The 19,756-nt window shown below is 39.6% G+C and overlaps 1 protein-coding gene across 3 annotated transcripts in view; it reads left to right on the top strand.

Annotated features, from left to right (window-relative positions):
- Window positions 1-19,756, top strand: part of PLD5 (phospholipase D family member 5) — a 173,637-nt gene that overhangs the window by 137,776 nt on the left and 16,105 nt on the right. For all 3 annotated transcript variants that reach the window (XM_021550467.2, XM_021550468.2, XM_021550469.2), the window contains 2 exons: window positions 14,548-14,745; window positions 17,956-18,095. In XM_021550467.2, coding sequence (XP_021406142.1) covers window positions 14,548-14,745; window positions 17,956-18,095 — 338 coding nt within the window. The remainder of the gene's footprint in view (window positions 1-14,547; window positions 14,746-17,955; window positions 18,096-19,756) is intronic.

Raw genomic sequence — 19,756 nt, 5'->3', positions numbered from 1 at the left:
GTACTGTAGAAGGTGAGATGTGACAGTGTATGAATGAGAAACTCTCTGTGAAAACTGTTTTTTCCTTATGGTTATTAGTAGGTTATTAGTATTTAAAACACACTCGTCTCATTATTATTGAGTCCTACAGCACATGAAAGTTATAGCAATTATGATTTTTTCAGTTACATTTGAAGGATGAGGAACGAGTTGCCCGGTTCATTTATTCTGTTAATAATTCAGTTGAATCAACAGTCAAATTAGCTGAGATGGAGAGCTATGAAAATTATTCAAAAAAAGATCTATTAAGCATCTGTAGATACAGTAGATAAACCAGGTTTTGTCTTTTACAATAAATATCACTAATCCAGGGCTTACTTACAGCAAAAGTAAATTGGATTCTGAAATTTGTGAAATCAGTAAGCCTACACTCACTAGGAAAACAAACAAAAAGACAGGGGAAAAAAGGGAGGGAGGAAACCGCCAAAATTTCAGTTGGTCAGAAGACAGACATTTTCTGTGTGTACATTTTAAGTAAAAACTGATGAGTCAATATTTGATTTGTTTTTGTATAAGTCTGTTTTTTGAAATAAGCTCTAGGAAGGCTTGCAGCAGGATGTCTCCAAGAGTGCTTGGAATGTGTCTGTTTGTCTTGCCTATTATCACCAGACAGGACAGAAGTGGTTTGAGAAATAATGCAGGTTTCAGTTGAGTTCAGGCTGTCCTTCCCAAAACAGAAAAAAGGAGACAAAAGCAGCAGTCTGAATTCATTGGTACCATCTTCTCCTCTAATCTTTTGTGACAAAAAGACTGATAAAGCCCAAACTCCTTCCCATCCTGCTCTGAAATGACGAAAGTTGCTAAATGATGGTATTTCAGGTATTAAGAGCTGCATCTGAAGGGGCAGGTTTGGGGCAATTTATGTTTCTGGGAATACTAGAGGAGCAACCTTTTCATTGATTGTGGTGGGTAAAATCAATTGGAAGCAATCCACACAGTTATTTACTCAAAACTTTCTTCCCAATTATATTGACACTACTCATAAGGAGGAGATGTAGCTCAAAGGTCATGCTTACGAGGGACAAAACTTGCCTCAGAATTATCCCTTCTCTTGGTCTTCATTTCTAGGGATATGGATTCTAACAGAATTTTTCCCAAAATTCAAGAATCTCTGCAATGCTGCCAGGAGCAAATGCAACCTGTGTTTCTTTTTATGTATCTCTCCCAGGGAAAAGGGAATGATGATTTCCTCAAATTATAGCATTGAACACTGTATTTTCCATTTATTTGTGGGAAAAACATTGTCCTCCAACAAAACCCATATGTAATAAATGCTGGATTTCTATATATCTCGAAAGTACATTATGATCATCCTAGTGGTTTCCAGCTTCCCAAAAATCTTACTGTAGCAGAGCCACCTCTCAAAACTGATCACTGAGACAAGATCTGCACATTTTCAATTTCTATTGATGATCTTTACAGAACTCATAGAGCAAAAGCAGTCTATAATCAGTCAGTTGTTTCCCTGAACTTTTATTTAAGTCTCTTGAAGTTATGTAATGGTGCATCTGGTCCTTTTGAGATAAGATATTTTGTCTGACAGTAGAATTCCATCTTTTCAGTCAAACAAAAGTTAATATTGAGAGTTCCTATCTGTTGCCTTGTTGTGCTAGTATGAATTACAGATTTGTCCCTAATGTGCGCTTTGTCAGTTTTTCCCATCTTCTTCTAATAATTTGTTTAATTTTCTTAATATCCCAATGCTATTCAGTATCATATTGCTATTAGAAAACTGAACACAGTCTCAAGTGTCCTATAACATGAAATAAGGCTCCTTCAGCTTTGTTGTCCACTGAGGTTCAATCAAGCTCAGATGGGTAAATACTAGACTGAAAGCACAGGCAAGATAATACTGATGTATTCTATCCAAATTTGTATTTCTGGGTTAATACATCTCTCTTACATAAGACAGAGAGTATCTCATTCTAAAAAGTTTTATATGCTGTTATCCATGTGATCCAATCCTTAAGAAAAAATCTTCATGGGTTTTCTGTCTATGCAATCAATTCCTGAGCTAGCTAATATTTTAAATGTAACAGAAAAGTGCAACCCAGATCTTCAGACATGGGTAAATGAGGCAATATGTGAAGAAAGCAGGTATAAGAAGATATTACAGAGCTGTATTGACAGTTACCCTTTTAGTCATTTATTACTTAAACTGTTTATTACTTTTTTCTATTTCCTACTGCATAGAAATCTAGTTGTCTTGTCAGAACTCTGCCATGATGCTATTACAGCTTGTCCTTCAAAGGACAAGTTGAAAATACTTTTATTATTTTCACTAAGAGCTTTTAGCTAGAGTTTTTATCTTTGACCAAATCTAGAGCACTTTAGTGGCTGATACATATCTCCAAAATTGCAGCTTTTCTATTTTCTTTCCTTTTTTTTCTTTTTTTTTCCCCAAAAGTTAGGGGACCGGGAGAAGGTACTCTTATAAATGTGCATATCTCACAGCATGCATTTATCATGGTGTAAAGTTTGCATTTTTGGAAATACAATGCTTCGTTTGATTCTTTAACTGAGACAGTCTTTTTTTTGGTTACATCCAGTAAATCAAGACAGTCAGTGTTGCCCATTATGCTTACTCTGCTTGAAATTTGTTACCTATGCATCCAGTATCTACAAATAAGTATCAGTGAAGCAAAAGGACTGTTTGTCTCTCGCTCACCATTGCCATGCACTACTCACAGAGGGCTGGTTAAAACTAGACAGGAACAAGGTAATGTGTCTGCTCCACTTGTGCCTTGTATGTGCTTCAGTGCTGCCTGGTAGTGCCATTGGTTCCTCCTTACTGCTGTGGGCTTCTGGTTTTGTGATTTACTGACTGAAAACAGCATAAGATCTATATCTTCACCTTGCAGTTGGAGCCAGAAAGTCCTCTCAGCTTGGCTAGTTTCTCTGGGTGCAGTGCTGATTCCCAGCTCTGAGGAACTCGGACGTTATTCCTGTTTGTCATACTTCTCCCACTGTTGTGCTCCATTCTCATATGCACCAGTGCATCATCTTCATTATGTGTCTGTATTTAGTGTAGGAGAGGGCAAAATACATCAATAGCTTGTTGCATTTCTGTTGACTGTATAAATATGCTCATCACTCTGTTTCTGGCCTCTGAAATTACAGATCTTCTTTTTTTGATTTTTTTTTTTTGTTGTTGATTTTTCAGTTGCTCTAAAAGTTCTGTGAGACAGATTTGTCTACTTTTGAAATAATCAATAAGAAATTGTAAATCAGTAAGTAATAAACCTTCAGAGCAAAATGATGGAATATTTGGCTTGAAGAGATAAACTGACTTCTTTCCAAAGCAGCATGGCATAGTCAGGTAGCTGGGTACCTGAATATTACTGAATGCCAGGCTTAATCTGAGTAGATCTAGATTGGATTTTAGGAAGAAATGCTACACTGTGAGGGTAGCAAGGCACTGGAACAGGTTGGCCCAGAGAAATTCTGAATACTTCATCTGTGGAAATTTTCAAGAACAGGTTGGATGGGGCCCTGAGCAATCTGGTTTAGTGAATGGCATCCCTGCCTTTTAGCAGAGGGGTTTGAACTAGATGATCTTTATGGACATTTTCAATGCAAACCATTCTATGATTGTATTTTCTTCTCATCTTTTTTTTTTTTTTTAGTTGTTGTGGAAGTCCTGTGAACAGGTTTACCTGCTGTTGGAGTAATCAGGAATAGATTGTAAATCAATAAATAATAAGCCTATTTTGAATAATAAGCCATTTTGAATTGTTAGACTGACTTCTTTCCAAAGCAGCATGCCATATGGAGGTAGTTGGATCTCTAAAACCCAAAGGAAAATAGAAGGTTCTTTCTCCAATAATACTAATCTCATAATCATTTGCTTGCCTTTTAATACTTGCCATACCATTAGTATGTCTTAATTAAGAGTCATAGATGTTGCAAAGAGAGTGTGATTGGTTCTAGCTTATTATTGGTCCCTCAGATACTTGACAAATACTATCAGTTTACTAGTGTTATCAGACTTGATAATTTTGGAAGGGCTCTAAAAGTGTTTAGGGAACTGGAATCATGCAGGAATTTGCTGCCAGAACACAAACTGTACACCACTGCACATGGGATAGAAAGTTATCCACAAAAGTGCATGCAAAAAAGGAGACAGATTTTAAAACCTCTTCTGCTGTCTTGAAGCAAATACTGGTGAATAGACAGCACTGGTGAGGTGTGCTTGCACGAGTCCATGGCCTAGGGATTAGACTCAGTAGCCTAAAAGTTAAGTTGTTGACATTTATAAAAACTGTTTGGGAGGATCTCCCAGAAACTGCATCACGAATAGCTCACCTGGTAGTTTTTCTTTCCTTTAAAAAAATAATAAAAAAAGACACTGGTTGCAGAGATGAAAATTGTTTCTAGGCACAGATATGTAAAGTCTGTTTGCTGCAATCTACCCAGAGGTAGTCTGAAATAACTAGTAAACTTACATGGATATAAAAAACCCAATAAATCCACTACTTTCCCAAAAATTTTATTTATGTTATGCTGAAAGAAAACATGTTCATTAAACCCCAGCTGAATCTCTGATGGGGGAATGAATGCACCACAGTCTATTCTGTCATCTTCCACAAGTATTTGCTGGCAACTAATCTTGGTCAGCAATGTTAACAAATGGAGGCAGATTCCTCTCAGAGGGATTTAGTTATTAGCATACCCCATCAGATCAATCTTGTTCAACTAAACAATTAAAATTACAACATTAAAATAATCATGAAAGTGTATTCCCAATATGTGAATCCACCCACGCACACACACTTTGATATTGCACAGATGACAGTTCCCCCTTGGAAAAATGTCTTCATTCAGAACTGCCTCAACTCCAAAAGGTTTCCAGATGGACCCCAGTCACCTTCTGCTTGAAGGTTTGAATCCTTTAATGGAAAACTGGATTTGGTATTGTCCTGTGAAAAGGACACACAGTAAATCAGGCTGAAATACCATGGTATAAATCTCCCTGAGTCAGGGTAAGGAAGGACAATCATTTCAGTTATTTTATAAAAGACAAATGATTCTGCAGTTCAGAATAAAATCTCATCTTTCTATATCCATAAGTCATCAAGCAGAACAAAATAAATTCTGACAAAGCATTCCTTCCATATGAATGTGCAGCATTAATGTCATCACTAACCTTTTCAGATTTTGATACTGTCATCATAAACATCAAGGCATGGTTTAAAAGTCATCATGCAGTCACTTTTCTTAACTTTTTTAAGTAAACAGCAGTCATCAAAACAGTGAAGTCATTGACGTTTCCCTGGAACTGCTCAGTGGAAAATTATTAATCCCTTCATGAGAGAGGTGTATTGGGCTGGCAGCCCCTGCAAACAGAATTGTTAAGTGTGTCTTCAGAGAACTGTGGAAGTCATAGGAATCGTGATACTGGACAGGCAACTTTTTCTAATCAGTGAGATGAATTAAGAGATATTTCTTTCAAATGTAATGCTAGAGCACCTCACAAGAAATAGCTGAGGAAACTCACCCTGTGTAGCCTAGTGAAGAGATGATTGAGAGGGGATTTCATCAATATCTCTAAGTATCTCAAGGGAGGGTGTTGAGGATGGAGCTAGGTTCTGTGTGGTGGTGCCAAGCAATAGGACAAAAGACAATGGCTAGAAACCGATGCACAGGAAGCTCCACCTGGATATGAGGAAGAACTTTACTGTGTGGGTGTCTGTGCAGTGGAACAGATTGTTCAGAGAGACTGCAGTCCCTCCATCACTGTACGCATTCAAGAACTGTCTGTGTGCCATCCTGTGCAATGTGCTCTAGGATGACCCTGGTAGGAGGCAGGCTAGACTAGATGACCTCCAGTGGGTCCTTCCAGCCTTACACAGTCTGTGGTTCTGTGCTCCCAATTGTACTGTTAGAGTCAGGAGGCAGAAATATGATGTAGTAATTTAATTACAAGTTTTCTTCCTAAGGGCCTATATTGGGATCATATCTATACAAGAGAAATTGCTTTCATGTTGAAACAGCCAGAAACCTCACAAATATCTAAGATGGTTTCTCAAGAGAAAAGGACAGAGAGCAGAGTGGATTTCTAAAATAGATTTTCATATTGACTAGCCATTGTTCTGGGGCTGCCTGTGTACCATTTGGCTAAATTGCCATATGTATCTAAACTGCTTGGATTTCTAGCTTACCTCAAGGTACCTCTGGCCCTCTGCTTACACAAAGAAAATAGGTTTCTAATTCTGATCAGGTAGTCTGGCAAAGCTCAACAGTTATAGCAATAATTCATATGCAATGTCATTGTCCCAGATTGTGTCCCCAGCATGCCTGCTACCAATCTCTATTCAGTTTGCAAAAGGAAAACCCGCTGTGTGTGTCAGTAATGTTATAAATAATGCATCCAATTAGTCAACTACATGCTGCTGCATTTCCCTAAAGGCCATGGATCTGAAAGCCCCAAAGAAACTGTGTGCTTTCAGAGAAATGTTTAGACATAAATACTGCCCTTACTCAGAGATCAGCCCTTTGCACTCTCCTCTCTCTGTTGCACAGCAGAAGATGTGTGCAGGCTGCCCTTTGCAGCATTGCATAGGATGAGAACAAATGCTAAGGGCTCATGCTGTGATTTCCTGCTGCGTGAAGAGACTGCAAGATAAGGGCTGACAGGACATGTAGAAAATTGCTGCCTCTCCAGGACGGTTTGGGTGAATGTAGACAGAGATCTCTCAAGGCTGCTCTTGGGGAATGAGGTTTATTAGGGGTGCAGAAGGTTCTGCCTCGTGCTCCCAGGCACAGCACGTGGCCGGGCTTGAGAGGGTGGGGGAGGAGAGAGACAAAAGGATGCTCAAGGAAAGGGGAAGCTCCAAGAGAGGGGAGGAAGTTCCAAGAGACCGTGTGGCCCCTCAGAGCCCCCTTTTCAGAGGGCTTCAAGGTGGGTTGGAACAAGGCTCGGGCCAGTGGGGTTACAGGCACTTGATGTTTTAGGGGAGGGACAGAGGTGCGGGGTGAACCATACATCTTTTGGGGGGTGAGATGGAACAGTCCACTTGACCCCAGGACCCATCTGTAGGCAGGGGCGTTGTCTGGCTAGCTTGGGAGAACTGTTCTCATCCTGGCTGTATTATTTATGGATAATCATATTTATCTGTCTTCTGCAACAAGGACAGGCTCTGGTGCAGGGAAGAGGGAAAGAGACTTCAGGGATGTACACACACATACATGGTGAAGGAGAGTCCAGCCCTTTTCAGAAGTTAGCAGGGTCTTGCACTTTGCCTGTTAATTTTTTATGGTTCCACTGGAGAAGGGAATTTTTTAATGTTGTGTGAATGACACCAAGACTGAAATGTGATGCAGCTTGCCAGCAGTGAGATGGGAGGCCAACAAAACATGATCCTTTTCTTTCCAGCCTGCACTTTTCTTTGAAAATGCACTTTTCTATTAGAAAATGCACTTTTCTATGAAAACAAAATATTTTCATATTTATTCCTTTTCCTGACAAAAGGAACAAAATTGTTTCAAAAGGGAAACCGAATCAAATTAGAATTCACTTTAATTAGATTTCCTGCAGTAAAACAAGAAATAAATCAAACATGATCTGGGAAAAATACTTTCTTGCAGTTGCAAGCTTCCATTTCCCCTAAAGAAGACACTTGTGCCTGCTTTGAAGGGGTAATGAAACTATAAACTGAAAATTCATTTGAAAATTATAAATTAGGCTGTGATTATGCCAAGTGATATTAATTATGCTAATAGATTATATGGCAATGAATTTTTAACTGATTCAGTTATGCCTTCTGGCTTGCTCTGACAATTAGTCATGTTCAGGCTTGGTTTGTTAGTGAGCTTAAACAACAGCAGTAAAAAGCCCAAACTTGCACTCAAGATTCTCTGGTAGGGTCTATGTAAATATCATCACAGAGTTGTCCATGGTTTAAACAAACTCTATTTGAATTTTTTCTACAAATAAATTTATTTTTGCTAAAATAAATATATTTTTTTATATTTTATATTTTTTTTTGCTAAATAAATTTATTTTGCATTTATTTTTATTTTTCATATCAATAGAACAGATGGCTGAAAAAGACAAATCATAATGGGACTTCTTTCTAATGTGATGAGGACACGGGGGATTTCTGGTTTTCTGCTTTGAAGATATATTACTACCTCTTCATCACAAAATTCTTTTTAAACCACACCATTTTAAAACAAGCCCCGCTTCTGCCTGGGTGCCTAACTTTCTTTGTGTCTCAGTAGCAGTATTTTTCAGCAGAAATGAAATTCTAAGCCTATCTTTTTTTTCTCAGCATGGTTTTCTTAAGATCAGGGTGCAATGAAAAATAATGGTGTGGCTGAAGTGAAGTGGAAATTAGCAGAGCATCACAATGCAGTTTTGTGTTCTTTGCCTATGGACCACTGAAAAAAAAGAAGGGAATATAAAAATTAGCAGCTCATCAGAGATCTTCTCTGCCTTATCATAGCAGCTTTTTGTCAATAGGTAATATTAGTAAAAATAACATATTAAGCTGTAACTTCTTGGGACTTATATTCTGCATGATCTACACCTCGAAATCTATCAAATGTACTTTCTAAAGGTGACAATTAAAGACCAGTGGACTGCTGGTGGCTGACAATTCAAATTTATCAGCTTCAGTGGCACAGTCACCACTTCCTTTCCTTTAGTGAAAACTTGTCATGGTTTTATAGTGACATTCAGTGCCAATGCTGGGTGCACTCTCTATCAAATGCATCACCTTTTCTTGGTCACATGCTATAATTTATTTCCAGCACAGTGGCTTGACAGTTTTCAATTTTCAGTGATGAGATTGAGTTCCTGGCTCAGGTTGAAATTTCATTTTTTTTGTCAATGGAAGGGCTTTTTTTCTAGTTAATTAGAAATTCCACCTGGCAATTATTTTCAAATTACTTAAAACCTACGTGAGAGAAAATTAGCTTTTAGCCTTAGATGACAGAAGTGTAAAACCTACAAAACTGTAGGATATAGGCCAGGCACAAGAGAGATCCAAGTGCAAGAGTCACAAGGTGATTAATTTGAGAATGGTTGAGAGCTGAATGTAGGATTTTAAAAATACCATTGATCAAAAAAATTGTCTATAGAAAGCAGGAAGTTGCACAATTAAACAATGAAATATTTAATCTCAAAATTTAATCTGTTTGAATTCTGTAAGTAATACTCAAAAGCAATTTGTGGCTGTCAAAATAAGAGGGAATTCAAGTAAAAACATTTATTGTGCCCTAGATGATTTTTGACATCCAAAGATGCTGTTAATTTAGATTTATTCACTTTCCGATTGTGTAAGCTAGACAGAGTTTTATTAATAGCCTGAGAAAAAAGTGCTTTCCCATTTGTATTAATGTTTCATTTTTAGTATTTCCCAATATCAATGTAGGTCCCATTTTCTTAGCAAAGGAAAAGAAAAAGTGAAACTTGGAGCAGATGCAGGACTGTGCTGGATTTAGATTTCACTGAATTACTTTTGATTTCAACATAACAAAGTGTGAAGTCTCTGTACTGTATCACTAGCCAAGCATAGGAGGATTTTTGTCCCAGGAATGTATGAGTAGTTTGCAGTTTCTAGTGAACTGTTAGCACATCCTTTTGCTGTTGTGGTGGACTGTAATACCTGCAGAGTTTTTGTGAGTGAGGGGCCAGGCAGTGCTACAGTTCCTTTTCAGCCTGTTCAGCATCAGGTTGCACTTTTGGCTTACATCGAAACGAGATCTGCCTGAATGGGGTCATTACACTGAGTGCATTTGTGCTGAGCACTACTCCTGTCAGCCTCTTCCAGCGAAGTGTGCTACATCAGTCACAGTGAACAGCTCTGCACAGAGAAACACTTTTTACCTTCCTCAGATCTCTGACTCTGTCTCTGTTGATAGTCACTCCCATCAGAATGCCCTTCTCCTCCTGCACTGCTGCCACAGGCCACCCCTTGACTATCACTTGTGCCTGGCATGGGACAGGCATGCATATCTGCTCAGCAGATCTGTTGGTATATGTTGGTAAAGAGAGGTAAAGAATAGCTGCACAGAGGCAGCCTTCAGTGGTGCTGTGGATGATTGGGGAATATTCACTCAGTATTAAAGGGTACCACATGAAAACATAAGGGAGGTCTGCAGTAAGGATCAGGTAAGCCTGATTACGAAAAAGAAAGTACGTTTGGAGTTCTGGGTAACTGGATAATTAGAGCGTATTTTATTAATAGATTGGTGTACCGGTGTAAATATCTGTGATTTGTCTTAAGCTGATAATGAATACGTTGTATATTACTTTTATTTAGAAGGTATTGAAGTCTTAGGCTTTAGTAATTGATTTATCAGTATGGAGTGCTTTTTGTTACTCCATTAATTTACTCTGTTGTGATTTTGGCTTTGCTCAATCATTCATTTAGAAACTTGTCATTAAAAAAATCAGAGGCTCAAATGCATAATTAAATAAATTTTCAAACACAGGCAAATGACAAATGCATACACTATCCTGTATGCCAAAAGTCTGCTTTAGTAAATTTTGTATGCAATAGGCTACCTGTAGTTAATCCAGAGTTTCTGTAGCACAGGCAGTGGGCTCCTGGCATCTGCCTGTGGCCAGAGCTTTTGGGCAAGTGGCAATTCATGCCTGAGAAGAGCTGCCTGTTGCTTATAGGATCAGGTTGGGTGTGAACAACTACTGAAAACTTTTTCTTTAAACAAGGGGTTTTCTAAAGCTTCCTGCTACATTTGGCACAACAGATATTGCAAGCTGTGAACCAGATTGTGTTACTCTTATGTAGGTCAAGTAGTAACTTGTCTACACAGTGGGGTTGTCTCTCAGAGGGAAGCTCAAGGTTAAGTATAAAATGAGCTGTCTCGTCTGCACAGTGCAGGGTAAGGACACATCAAATGCCTTCTCTGGCCCATGACTCAAACATACCCGAAAAGTCCTGCTAACTCTGTTTCTCAGTGCTCTGTGTTCACAGCCTGGATTGTTCAGGTTCTTTTCCCATGTTTTTTCTTTCTTTTGCATAGGATGCCTATGAATGCACATGGAAAAAGAATAAGTAAAAACTCCTGTTTGTGAAATTCTGCTTTTTGTCCAATTCAGCAAGGAATTTATCCTCTTGTCATAAAAATTACTATTTTTCTATCTAGGCCATATTTATTACTTTTCATAGCTTAACTGAGTTCTGTAGTTATAATAGTACAGTGGGAGGAAACTACATTTCTTAAGCCAAGCATAATTATTCACTCTTCTGGTACTTTAAGAAAGACCTTATTGGCAAGGAAGTCAAACAGTAGTCTTTGACAGTTGCTCTGCACAAATGTAAATGGCATGGGAAAAAACAAGAAAAACCAGCTCCCATATTTTTCATTCTTTGATTGGGGCATGCATAGTAGCTCTTAACACAGAGGAGAAGAAACCTGCACAAGAGAGGACACAAGATTCTCTGTGCAGATAACCATTCCTTTCCCCAGTCCCTGGGACATGCCCTGGAAATGTCATTCCCAAGCAACTGTACAACTTTACCTTCCAAAAACTTTTGTTCCATTTTGAGGTAATCAGTTTGTGACTCCATATTTTCATTTCACATTTATCTTCTTTAGTTTCATTAAGCTTCTGAGGTAATCAATTTGTGACTTCATATTTTCATTTCACATTTATCTTCCTTAGTTCCATTAAGCTTTTAATTTTTTGAGATCGTCTTCACTTTAATTTTTAGTGACATTTTCATTACTGTATTAATTGCTCTTAAAATGCAGGATGAAGAAATACTTCCCTTGCCTTAAGAGCTCCTGCCCTGAAGGGTTTTATCTTAACAGATACCTTAAATGATGCTTAGCTGAAGGTTTCCATAATGACAAGTCAGAGAGCAACACTCAGATTTTGATTCTTACAATATAAATATATTTTTCTGCTTCTCCTCTAAGACTACTAAATAAAAAAGTCTGTAATTACAGCAGCTCTCAAACAGAAGAGAAAGTCTTTTATCTAGATGTCATGCCACTTCATACTAAATCTGTCACTACCAGATTCCTGCTGTCCCTTATGTGTCCAGGATTATAAGGCTTCATGATTAATAGGAAGAAGAGCAGTTTCTCCTCACCTCATAGTTAAACTACGCTCAGTGTAGAAGATGCTTCTGAAACAGGTTTTTTTGTCTCCAAACCGACTGGGGCTGTCACACGAGAAAAGAGACAGGTGGGGTTTTACTACGTACATGTGTTGTTTGTGTTTCAAGGGGATGTATCACACCTAGGCTGAGAGGGTCACAAAGTGACAGGTTGACATCTAAACTGGTTTCTTAAGAAAATTTGGTTTGCGCAACAAGCATCAGAGTTGCTGTCTGCCCTCTTCCTATAGCTTTGAATCTACTGTTCAGGTTGAGTTAAATTTGAACTTAAGTTTATAAAACTTAATGAAAACAGGCAGCAGAGGATATCCGTGTTTTCCTAGCGAGGGAGAGGAGCCCTGCCTCTATCATGTATTAGGGAGTGCCCGTGAGGAAAAGCTTCAGAAGCAACAAAAACTTCGATCAGTGCTTTGAGAAGCCAACGACTGCAAGACGCAACAGCTTGGGAAGGCAGCGTTCATTGCTGCGGTGTAAGCACATGTCTGGGTGGCTTCAGTGCAGCCCGTGGCTGGAGCCTGTTCCCTGCGGGCAGGGCCGGCTCCCTGCACCCCCCGTGCGCCCCTGCTCGCAGGGAGACGCTGCCGCTAAGGCGGACCTGGTGCTTCGTTTGGCACTCCGGCTGGGTGGTCATCTGTGCAAGTGGTGTTTGACAAAACCCATCAGTGCCTCTGCCTTCCTCCCTAGCTCTACATGAGGAACCACTTAGGCAGAAGGGCGATCTCTTAATTCACGGGGATGGGACGGATGCGCTGCAGGCACTCCTGTTGCAAGGAGAGTTGCTCATGCAGATGCAATCCTGGCAGCTTCTGGTGTGCAGTGAGGACCCTTTCATCTCTACTTTTAATAGAATGGATAAAGTGGAATGCTAATAATGGGACTGATAAATGAAAGGAAAACTGTAACCACATAATTATGTCAGAATCAACTAACAGCCATGAAAAGCTGATTAAACCACATTATGCAGATAGATGTAACAGAGTACTATTAGCAAGTCCACTGCAATGGCATGCCTGGCAATTAAGAGAGCTGTACTGGCAGCACCCAGTGAAAACAGTGCTAATGTATAGTTAAAAATATTTTGAGACAAATAGTGCCCAGACTATGGGGACAGCCTAGAGATGAATAAAGAAGCATCCTCAAAGATTCCAGCATCCAGGGGAAAAATTAAAGATGTTATTCCAAATAGATTCTTCAGCTAGGATGTTGGTCATATTTATATTTAGCATCAAAATTAATTTACTGACTTATCCAGAAATGAAAGGCTGCAGTGCAGTATGTCTGTTTTTCCAACTCTCTGCAAATTTCAGGTTGTGCAGACTAACAGATTAAAGAAGCTTGCAGAAATATTCTGATTTAGATAGCAATAATATTAGGTCTTGTTCCTGTGGTTACAACTGTTTGGCAAATATTTAGGAATGAGATAGCTCAGCCTTGTGTATTCTTAGGGATGTGGTATTTCCAGGTTGGGGACATAAAGAATGTGTCACCCATAGAATTTCCTTCTCACTGGAGTATTGTGCTCACCCACTACAGAAGGAGTCAAGGTTCCAATTCTATCCCTCGCTTTCCCTCTGCCCACTCCTGTAGAGTGGTTCTCATCTGCAGTCAGGGAATTGCACTTGAACAAGCTCTGAGATATCATCATTGTGGGGTTCAGAGTTTCTCAGGCTTTACAGAAAGATACTCTTTTACCAGAAACTAGTCCGTGTAACTGTGGAGATCTCATCTAAGGGAATAACATCAGTGGGAAGGAATATATTGGAGTGAAAGGCTAAGCATGCTGTTATTTTCATGATGCTAGGCAGATTTTGCAGGCATGCTACCAAGAGAGTTTGCCTGCTGAAAGCCAGCATGGATCCTTTAAATATTTATCCTACATATATTTTTCCAACAGATACATGCAGATTTTCTTCTTGCTTTGTTTAAGAAGATGGCTGAACTATTATTAAATACAGGTAATGAGAGTTCAATAGCATCCAGGCCCACACCCGTCCTGGAAGAGAGTGAGCATGTGGTTACACTTTGATTACAAAAGCCAGCATGAAATTGTCAACAACTTAGGTACTAGGGGTGTACAATTAATGAAATATCTGCCAAAAAAATATTTGCAATGATCAGGAGATGTGCCTTTACCTAAATGAGAAGTGGGATTGTGCCTGTTGAAGGTTAAAGAATTTAATTGTACTCCGTTGTCTGTATTTACTTGGAGTATTTTTCCTCATAATTTATATGTGTGAATATAAATTATGTTGATGCTTACAGAGTACTTTCTGTGAGAGAAAAGTATCATTATCTCCCTTTTAACATGTGAAGAAAACTGGGTTACCCAACTGAGGTTTTTGTGTTCTTGCTGCATACTTCCACAGATTCATCAGCGAAAATATCACTAATGATCCAACTTTTAATTTCACAGATGAAGGAACTTGGTGTCATCGTATACAACTGTAGCTGCCTGGTCCTGGATTTACAAAGGATATTTGCCCTCTATAGCTCACTAAGGTATAAGAATAAAATTCCTCCGAGTTGGTCTAAGAGACTCTATGGAGTATACGATACTCAAAATAAACTGACGCTGCAGCTGAATGAGACAAAATCAGAAGCTTTTGTGTCGGTAAGTTCTGAAATGAGTTTCAGGAGTGGGGGGTGAAGGGAAGAAATGTACTTAACCTGCAAGATCTTTGAAAGACCTGGAAATTTGAAAAATCCCATTTTTTTAAAAAATTCTGTTTTCTATAACATGCAGTTTGCCAGGGCTTTAGATGCTGCAGGATTTCATTTGAGCAGTATTCAGTTTCCCTTTCTCTGCACTGTTCAACACTTTTCCAGTCATGTCCAGAAAACAATATAGAGACTCTTCAAATTAAATTCATTTATTTATACTAATAGGTAGAATGTGAATGACTTGGGTGTAAATTAACGATTAATCAGACATAGAAAATTATACATAATAAGCAGAGCTTGCATTTTTATCAATGTAATTTATAAGGATTCACCCTATTGCAAAGCATTCATACTTCTGTACAAGATCATCTACTTCAGCTTTATTTTTAAATGACATTTCAAGACTTCTAAAATCCAAGCAGTGATCCCCATGCACTGTCTGTGCATGTATTTTTAATGGAAAGAAACTGAGGCCTCCATCTCATCAGTGATGTAGCAAAACTGGAAATGTACCCAGTGAGATAGAGATGATGGAAGATGTGGAATGTCATTCATTTTGGGTGTAATTACGTGAGTGTAAACCACCCCTTCAAAATCAGGAATATAAATAAAGTTGCTGAGAGTAATTTTCCATTCTCTATAAAACAGGGCAAAACCACTATTGCTTTATAGCCATGTTATGTCTAAAACAACATAACACACATATCCCACTGTTAAGTTGTACAGACACTGGCATCAGACAGTGCAGATGAGTGGTCACACAGGGCAGGGTTCCCCTTTACCTGCTGGGCACCAGACAGTGTTCTGCTGTCCAGGATTTCTCCTACTACTACAATCACTGGACAGACAGAGAACTATTTTGGAGTGAAAGTGTGGAAGTGCCTAAGACGGCCAGAATAAATCATGGTTTGATATAATGGACACCTCCATTGATTCTGGAGAATCTTAAGGACTAGCTTAAATGAGAGACAGTTTGCTAAAGCACTGTGAAATGAAATCCTACTCCTTTACAAGAAATCTGTAAGAAGTGGAGAAATCCTGCTGAAAATTGATCCTGGAGGGGAGCACAGAATAGAAAGCTGGTTAAGCCCAGTTTAAGGAATCTGGGAAGGAATCTAACTTGTTTTTCAGTTTGCAGAGTGTTTCCTGCCTGTCTGTGATTTTTTCCTTTCCTGTGGGCAAGGAAGCCTTTTCTCTTGGTATTTCACTTCAGAAAACAAAAGGAAGAACTCAGTGATAGTCAGAAGCTTGGATCACTGAAGTCCAACTCCAAGAGCTACCTGAATTTGTATCCTCTTGTAACCACTGGGGCTCGTTCTTCCTTCTGAAAAACAGGCTCTTCAATAAATTTCTCACCCACTAGAAAATTCTTGGTGTTTGCCAGCAGGCCCCTCTGAAGTGCAAGTCCTGGAGTTGCTTGGGACTGACTTGGCCAGAGTGTTAATGCTGCTGTGTGTTCCTGAGCTAATGATCAGAAGGAAGTTCCCAGGAGCCAGGCAGTTCCTGTGCTGCCCTGGCAGTCCTGCCTGAGGCAGAGACAGGCTGCTACCTCCCTGTGGGTTTGGGATAGCACAGCCCCGAGCAGGGACATGGAAAGCTGCTGTTCCCAGCCAGAATAAAGGCCTGGTCTGGTAGGTGAAGAGGAGGACTAAGTGGGTGCTTGATCAGAATAGCAAGTGCTACACAACATGGAGACAAGTCCTAAGCCAGTCTGTGGCTGCAGGGCAGGCATCAGCTGTGCCACAGAGTAACTGGTGGAATGCCAAAGCACAGTGCACAGTGAGAGTTTTTACTGAGATTTTTCTCCTCATTATCTTCAGGAAGTCGTTCACTTTCAGATATTTGTATGGAACACATCCGAAGAAGACAAGTGCATGACAATTTCTTTCTTCAGCTGTTCTGTAACTTTGAAGTTCAAGAAAATAATACAAGCGTTAAGAATAACATCTCAGAGCAATAACCTCCAAAAAGTTTCAGATAATAGAAATAAGTTATACTTAATATTTTAACCGTATTTAAATCCTTTTACACTTTTTTCTTGAGTTGAAATTAATTTTTTTAAAAATTATTTCAATGTCTGTGCTATATAAAACAAGCAAAATACACAGTTATTGAATTTTTTTTATTATACTTGGGAATTATAGCTTAGTGTTACTTAGCAACAAACTCATCTTCCAGCCTGGATAAAATGTAAGAGGTTTTGGTTTTTTAGGGTTCAGGAATGCATCTAGAATATTGGTATTGAAATCTTGCTGTGGTTAATTTTCTAGTATTTTCTGTACTTAGTTGAAATAAATCCTTAAGAACACCAGTTAGTAATAAGAAACCACTGTGACAGGCAGTATACTGAAATTAAGGAAGACTAATAAAACCCCTGGGATCTTTCCCTAAAGATGCCAAACTGGATGTCAGCTGCAACCCAAGCAGGTAATGAAGGTGAGAAGGTGTTACAGTGGCAGGAAAACACCTCTTCCAGCTGGGTTAAAGTGCCTTCGACAACCTCTGTCCCAGGAATGAAGTTGTTGCCTGCAAGCAACTTGAAAGGGGGGTTCACTTTTCTCTCCCTGCTTGTGCAGCAGAGTAGAAAGTTCTGGGCACATCTGCCACAGATGAGCAATTTCCACTGGCTTCACCTGGCCTTTGACAGCCTCAGACAGAAGGCAGAAAAGCTGCAATCTGGGCTGGTACCAGCTCTGTACTGGGAAATTCATACCTGAAGCTTTATTTTAAAGATAAGTTTCTTGCAAAACTGCAGCATCTCCCTGCAACTGACACAAAACAATTCCTGCTCACAAGTGAAGGATCAGACTCGTGTGGCAAGAACATACGAACACTCCATGCAATGGAAAGCAGTCCTGGGGCTCTTTGGAACAAAATTCTCTGAAATGTAATTTCAGTTACAGCTTCTTTCATGACAGTGGATGTTTTTAAGTCTGTGTCTTTTGCATTTTACCCACAGTTACACCTAAATGGTGAGTTTTTGAGGGTTAAATAAGCCAGTAACTTGCCTTTCTAGCTTTGAGTATTCTAGCAGGACAGCTGAAAGTATTAGTTAATAATCTCTGCTAAAATAATGGATACTGCTTCTCATCTCAAGATAACTGAGGGTAGGAGAAAATAAATGGTTTTTAATGCCATATTTGAACTCTTCCTTTCACAGAACTCACCTAAACTCTTCTGCCCCAAGGACAGAGTCCTGGATATTGAAGCTATCTACAGTGTTATTGATGATGCCAAACAGTTTGTGTACATTGCTGTCATGGACTACTTGCCCATTGTGATCGACACCAATGCTAAACGGTGAGTGTCCAGGTCCAAGCCCAGCTGCTTACCATAATGCCAGTAGGGTGTGCTGGAGAAAATGAACCCACAGGAGGTTACTTACTACTCTGCACTGATTTCTTGGGGCCCAATTCTGCTCTTATTGAAATCAGTGAGAGTCCTGCCATTGACTTAAATGGGAGCAGAATTGGGACCTAAGAGGACATCCAGTTCTGGGTCCTAAGCTTTGGATCTGCCTGCTGAAAGAGATCAGAAATTGTCTAGTCTGACAATCTGCATGTGACTGGGACTCAGGAATATAACAGTCTGCTTATATATGAGTCCTGTTTTTTACACTATTAAATTGACTATTGTGAGACCGCAACTACTGGCATTTTATGAGTATCATGCAGATATTCAACATGACAGAGTGTGTGGGTGTGTTAAGAGAGAATTAATGTGTTATGACTTGTCTATAGTGTAGGAAATATCATTATCTTACTGGCATACACATATAAATGAAAATTCCCAGTTCAGAATAGATCACATTTGAATAATATCACAATTCAGTTAACTGAGAGGTGCTAAAATCAGACAAAACCACATAATTTTTGAACAGCCCGTTTGTATGGACCATTAAAAAGCACTTATGGGCCCAACACTGGAGCCAGACTGCATCAAAACCATACAGCTCAGGAGCCAAGTATACACTGGGCCCTCTTACTCTTGATAATGTTCACAATTAATTTAGAATCTAGCAAAGCATGCTGTTCCATCTATGTATTTTATTTGAACACAGTTAAGCCAATTTAAGCATGTAGTCTTTTCTACTTAGAGCTCTTCTTATCATATCACTGATATCAATCATAAATTCTTTTAAGTCTGTGAGTGAGAGTTTTTCCAATAAACTCATTATGTACAGCCTCCATCAAAGGAAAAGAATCATGGGCACTGCTGTAGGAACCTCAGTTTCATGATATATATCCCTCCTTTATGTTGGAAAGCAGCTTAGCATGTAGAACCACTGCAGTATGTTACCTCCTATACTTCTCCTTACTTTATTCTCATGGTGGAAGAATTCAGAAATCTACTGGATTAGGGAGATGCAGGGAAGCCACCTGGGTGAATTCTTCAACGCTTTTCCTTCACCATGGCTTTGTGTTTGAGGAATTTACTTTGCCAGCTCCCAGTACATGCTTCTAAGTTATTTTCTGGCATGGTAGAGTTCAGATTTCATTAGTCCAGATGTTTTGATGCTGCTGGAATGTAGAAAACATGTATGTTTTCTTGTTTAATTCTCCCTGCCCTGACCTGCTCCCACCAAATGTCAGGAATACAAAGCTAACTGTCAATTGTGAGACTAGCATCATGGAAGCCACCATTCCCTTTCTGCCAGAATTTCTGCAATCCTCATCACACAGCATCCTCTGTAAGCAACCCCTCTCATCTGCTGCTCCTGAAGGATGCAGGCACCCTGCACAGCAGCTCTGTTTCCCAAGGAGAAATGAAAGAAGCATTCCAGTCCCCAGGCTGCGGGGTCCCAGTGCGAAGGGGCTAAAGAAGGGATGCCAGGCGGGGAGGACGCGGTGTCCCAGCTCCCTGACCTGTGCCACCCGTGCGGCCGTGGCCGGGCTGGCCAGCAGCGCCCTCTGCTGCGCCTCTCGGGCACGGCACCGCCTCTCCCAAATTTTTAAAGTTTT

Source organism: Lonchura striata, chromosome 3 (assembly GCF_046129695.1).
Source record: "Lonchura striata isolate bLonStr1 chromosome 3, bLonStr1.mat, whole genome shotgun sequence".
Classification (NCBI taxonomy): Eukaryota; Metazoa; Chordata; class Aves; order Passeriformes; family Estrildidae; genus Lonchura; species Lonchura striata.
This window is presented reverse-complemented; position numbering and strand designations above follow the sequence as displayed.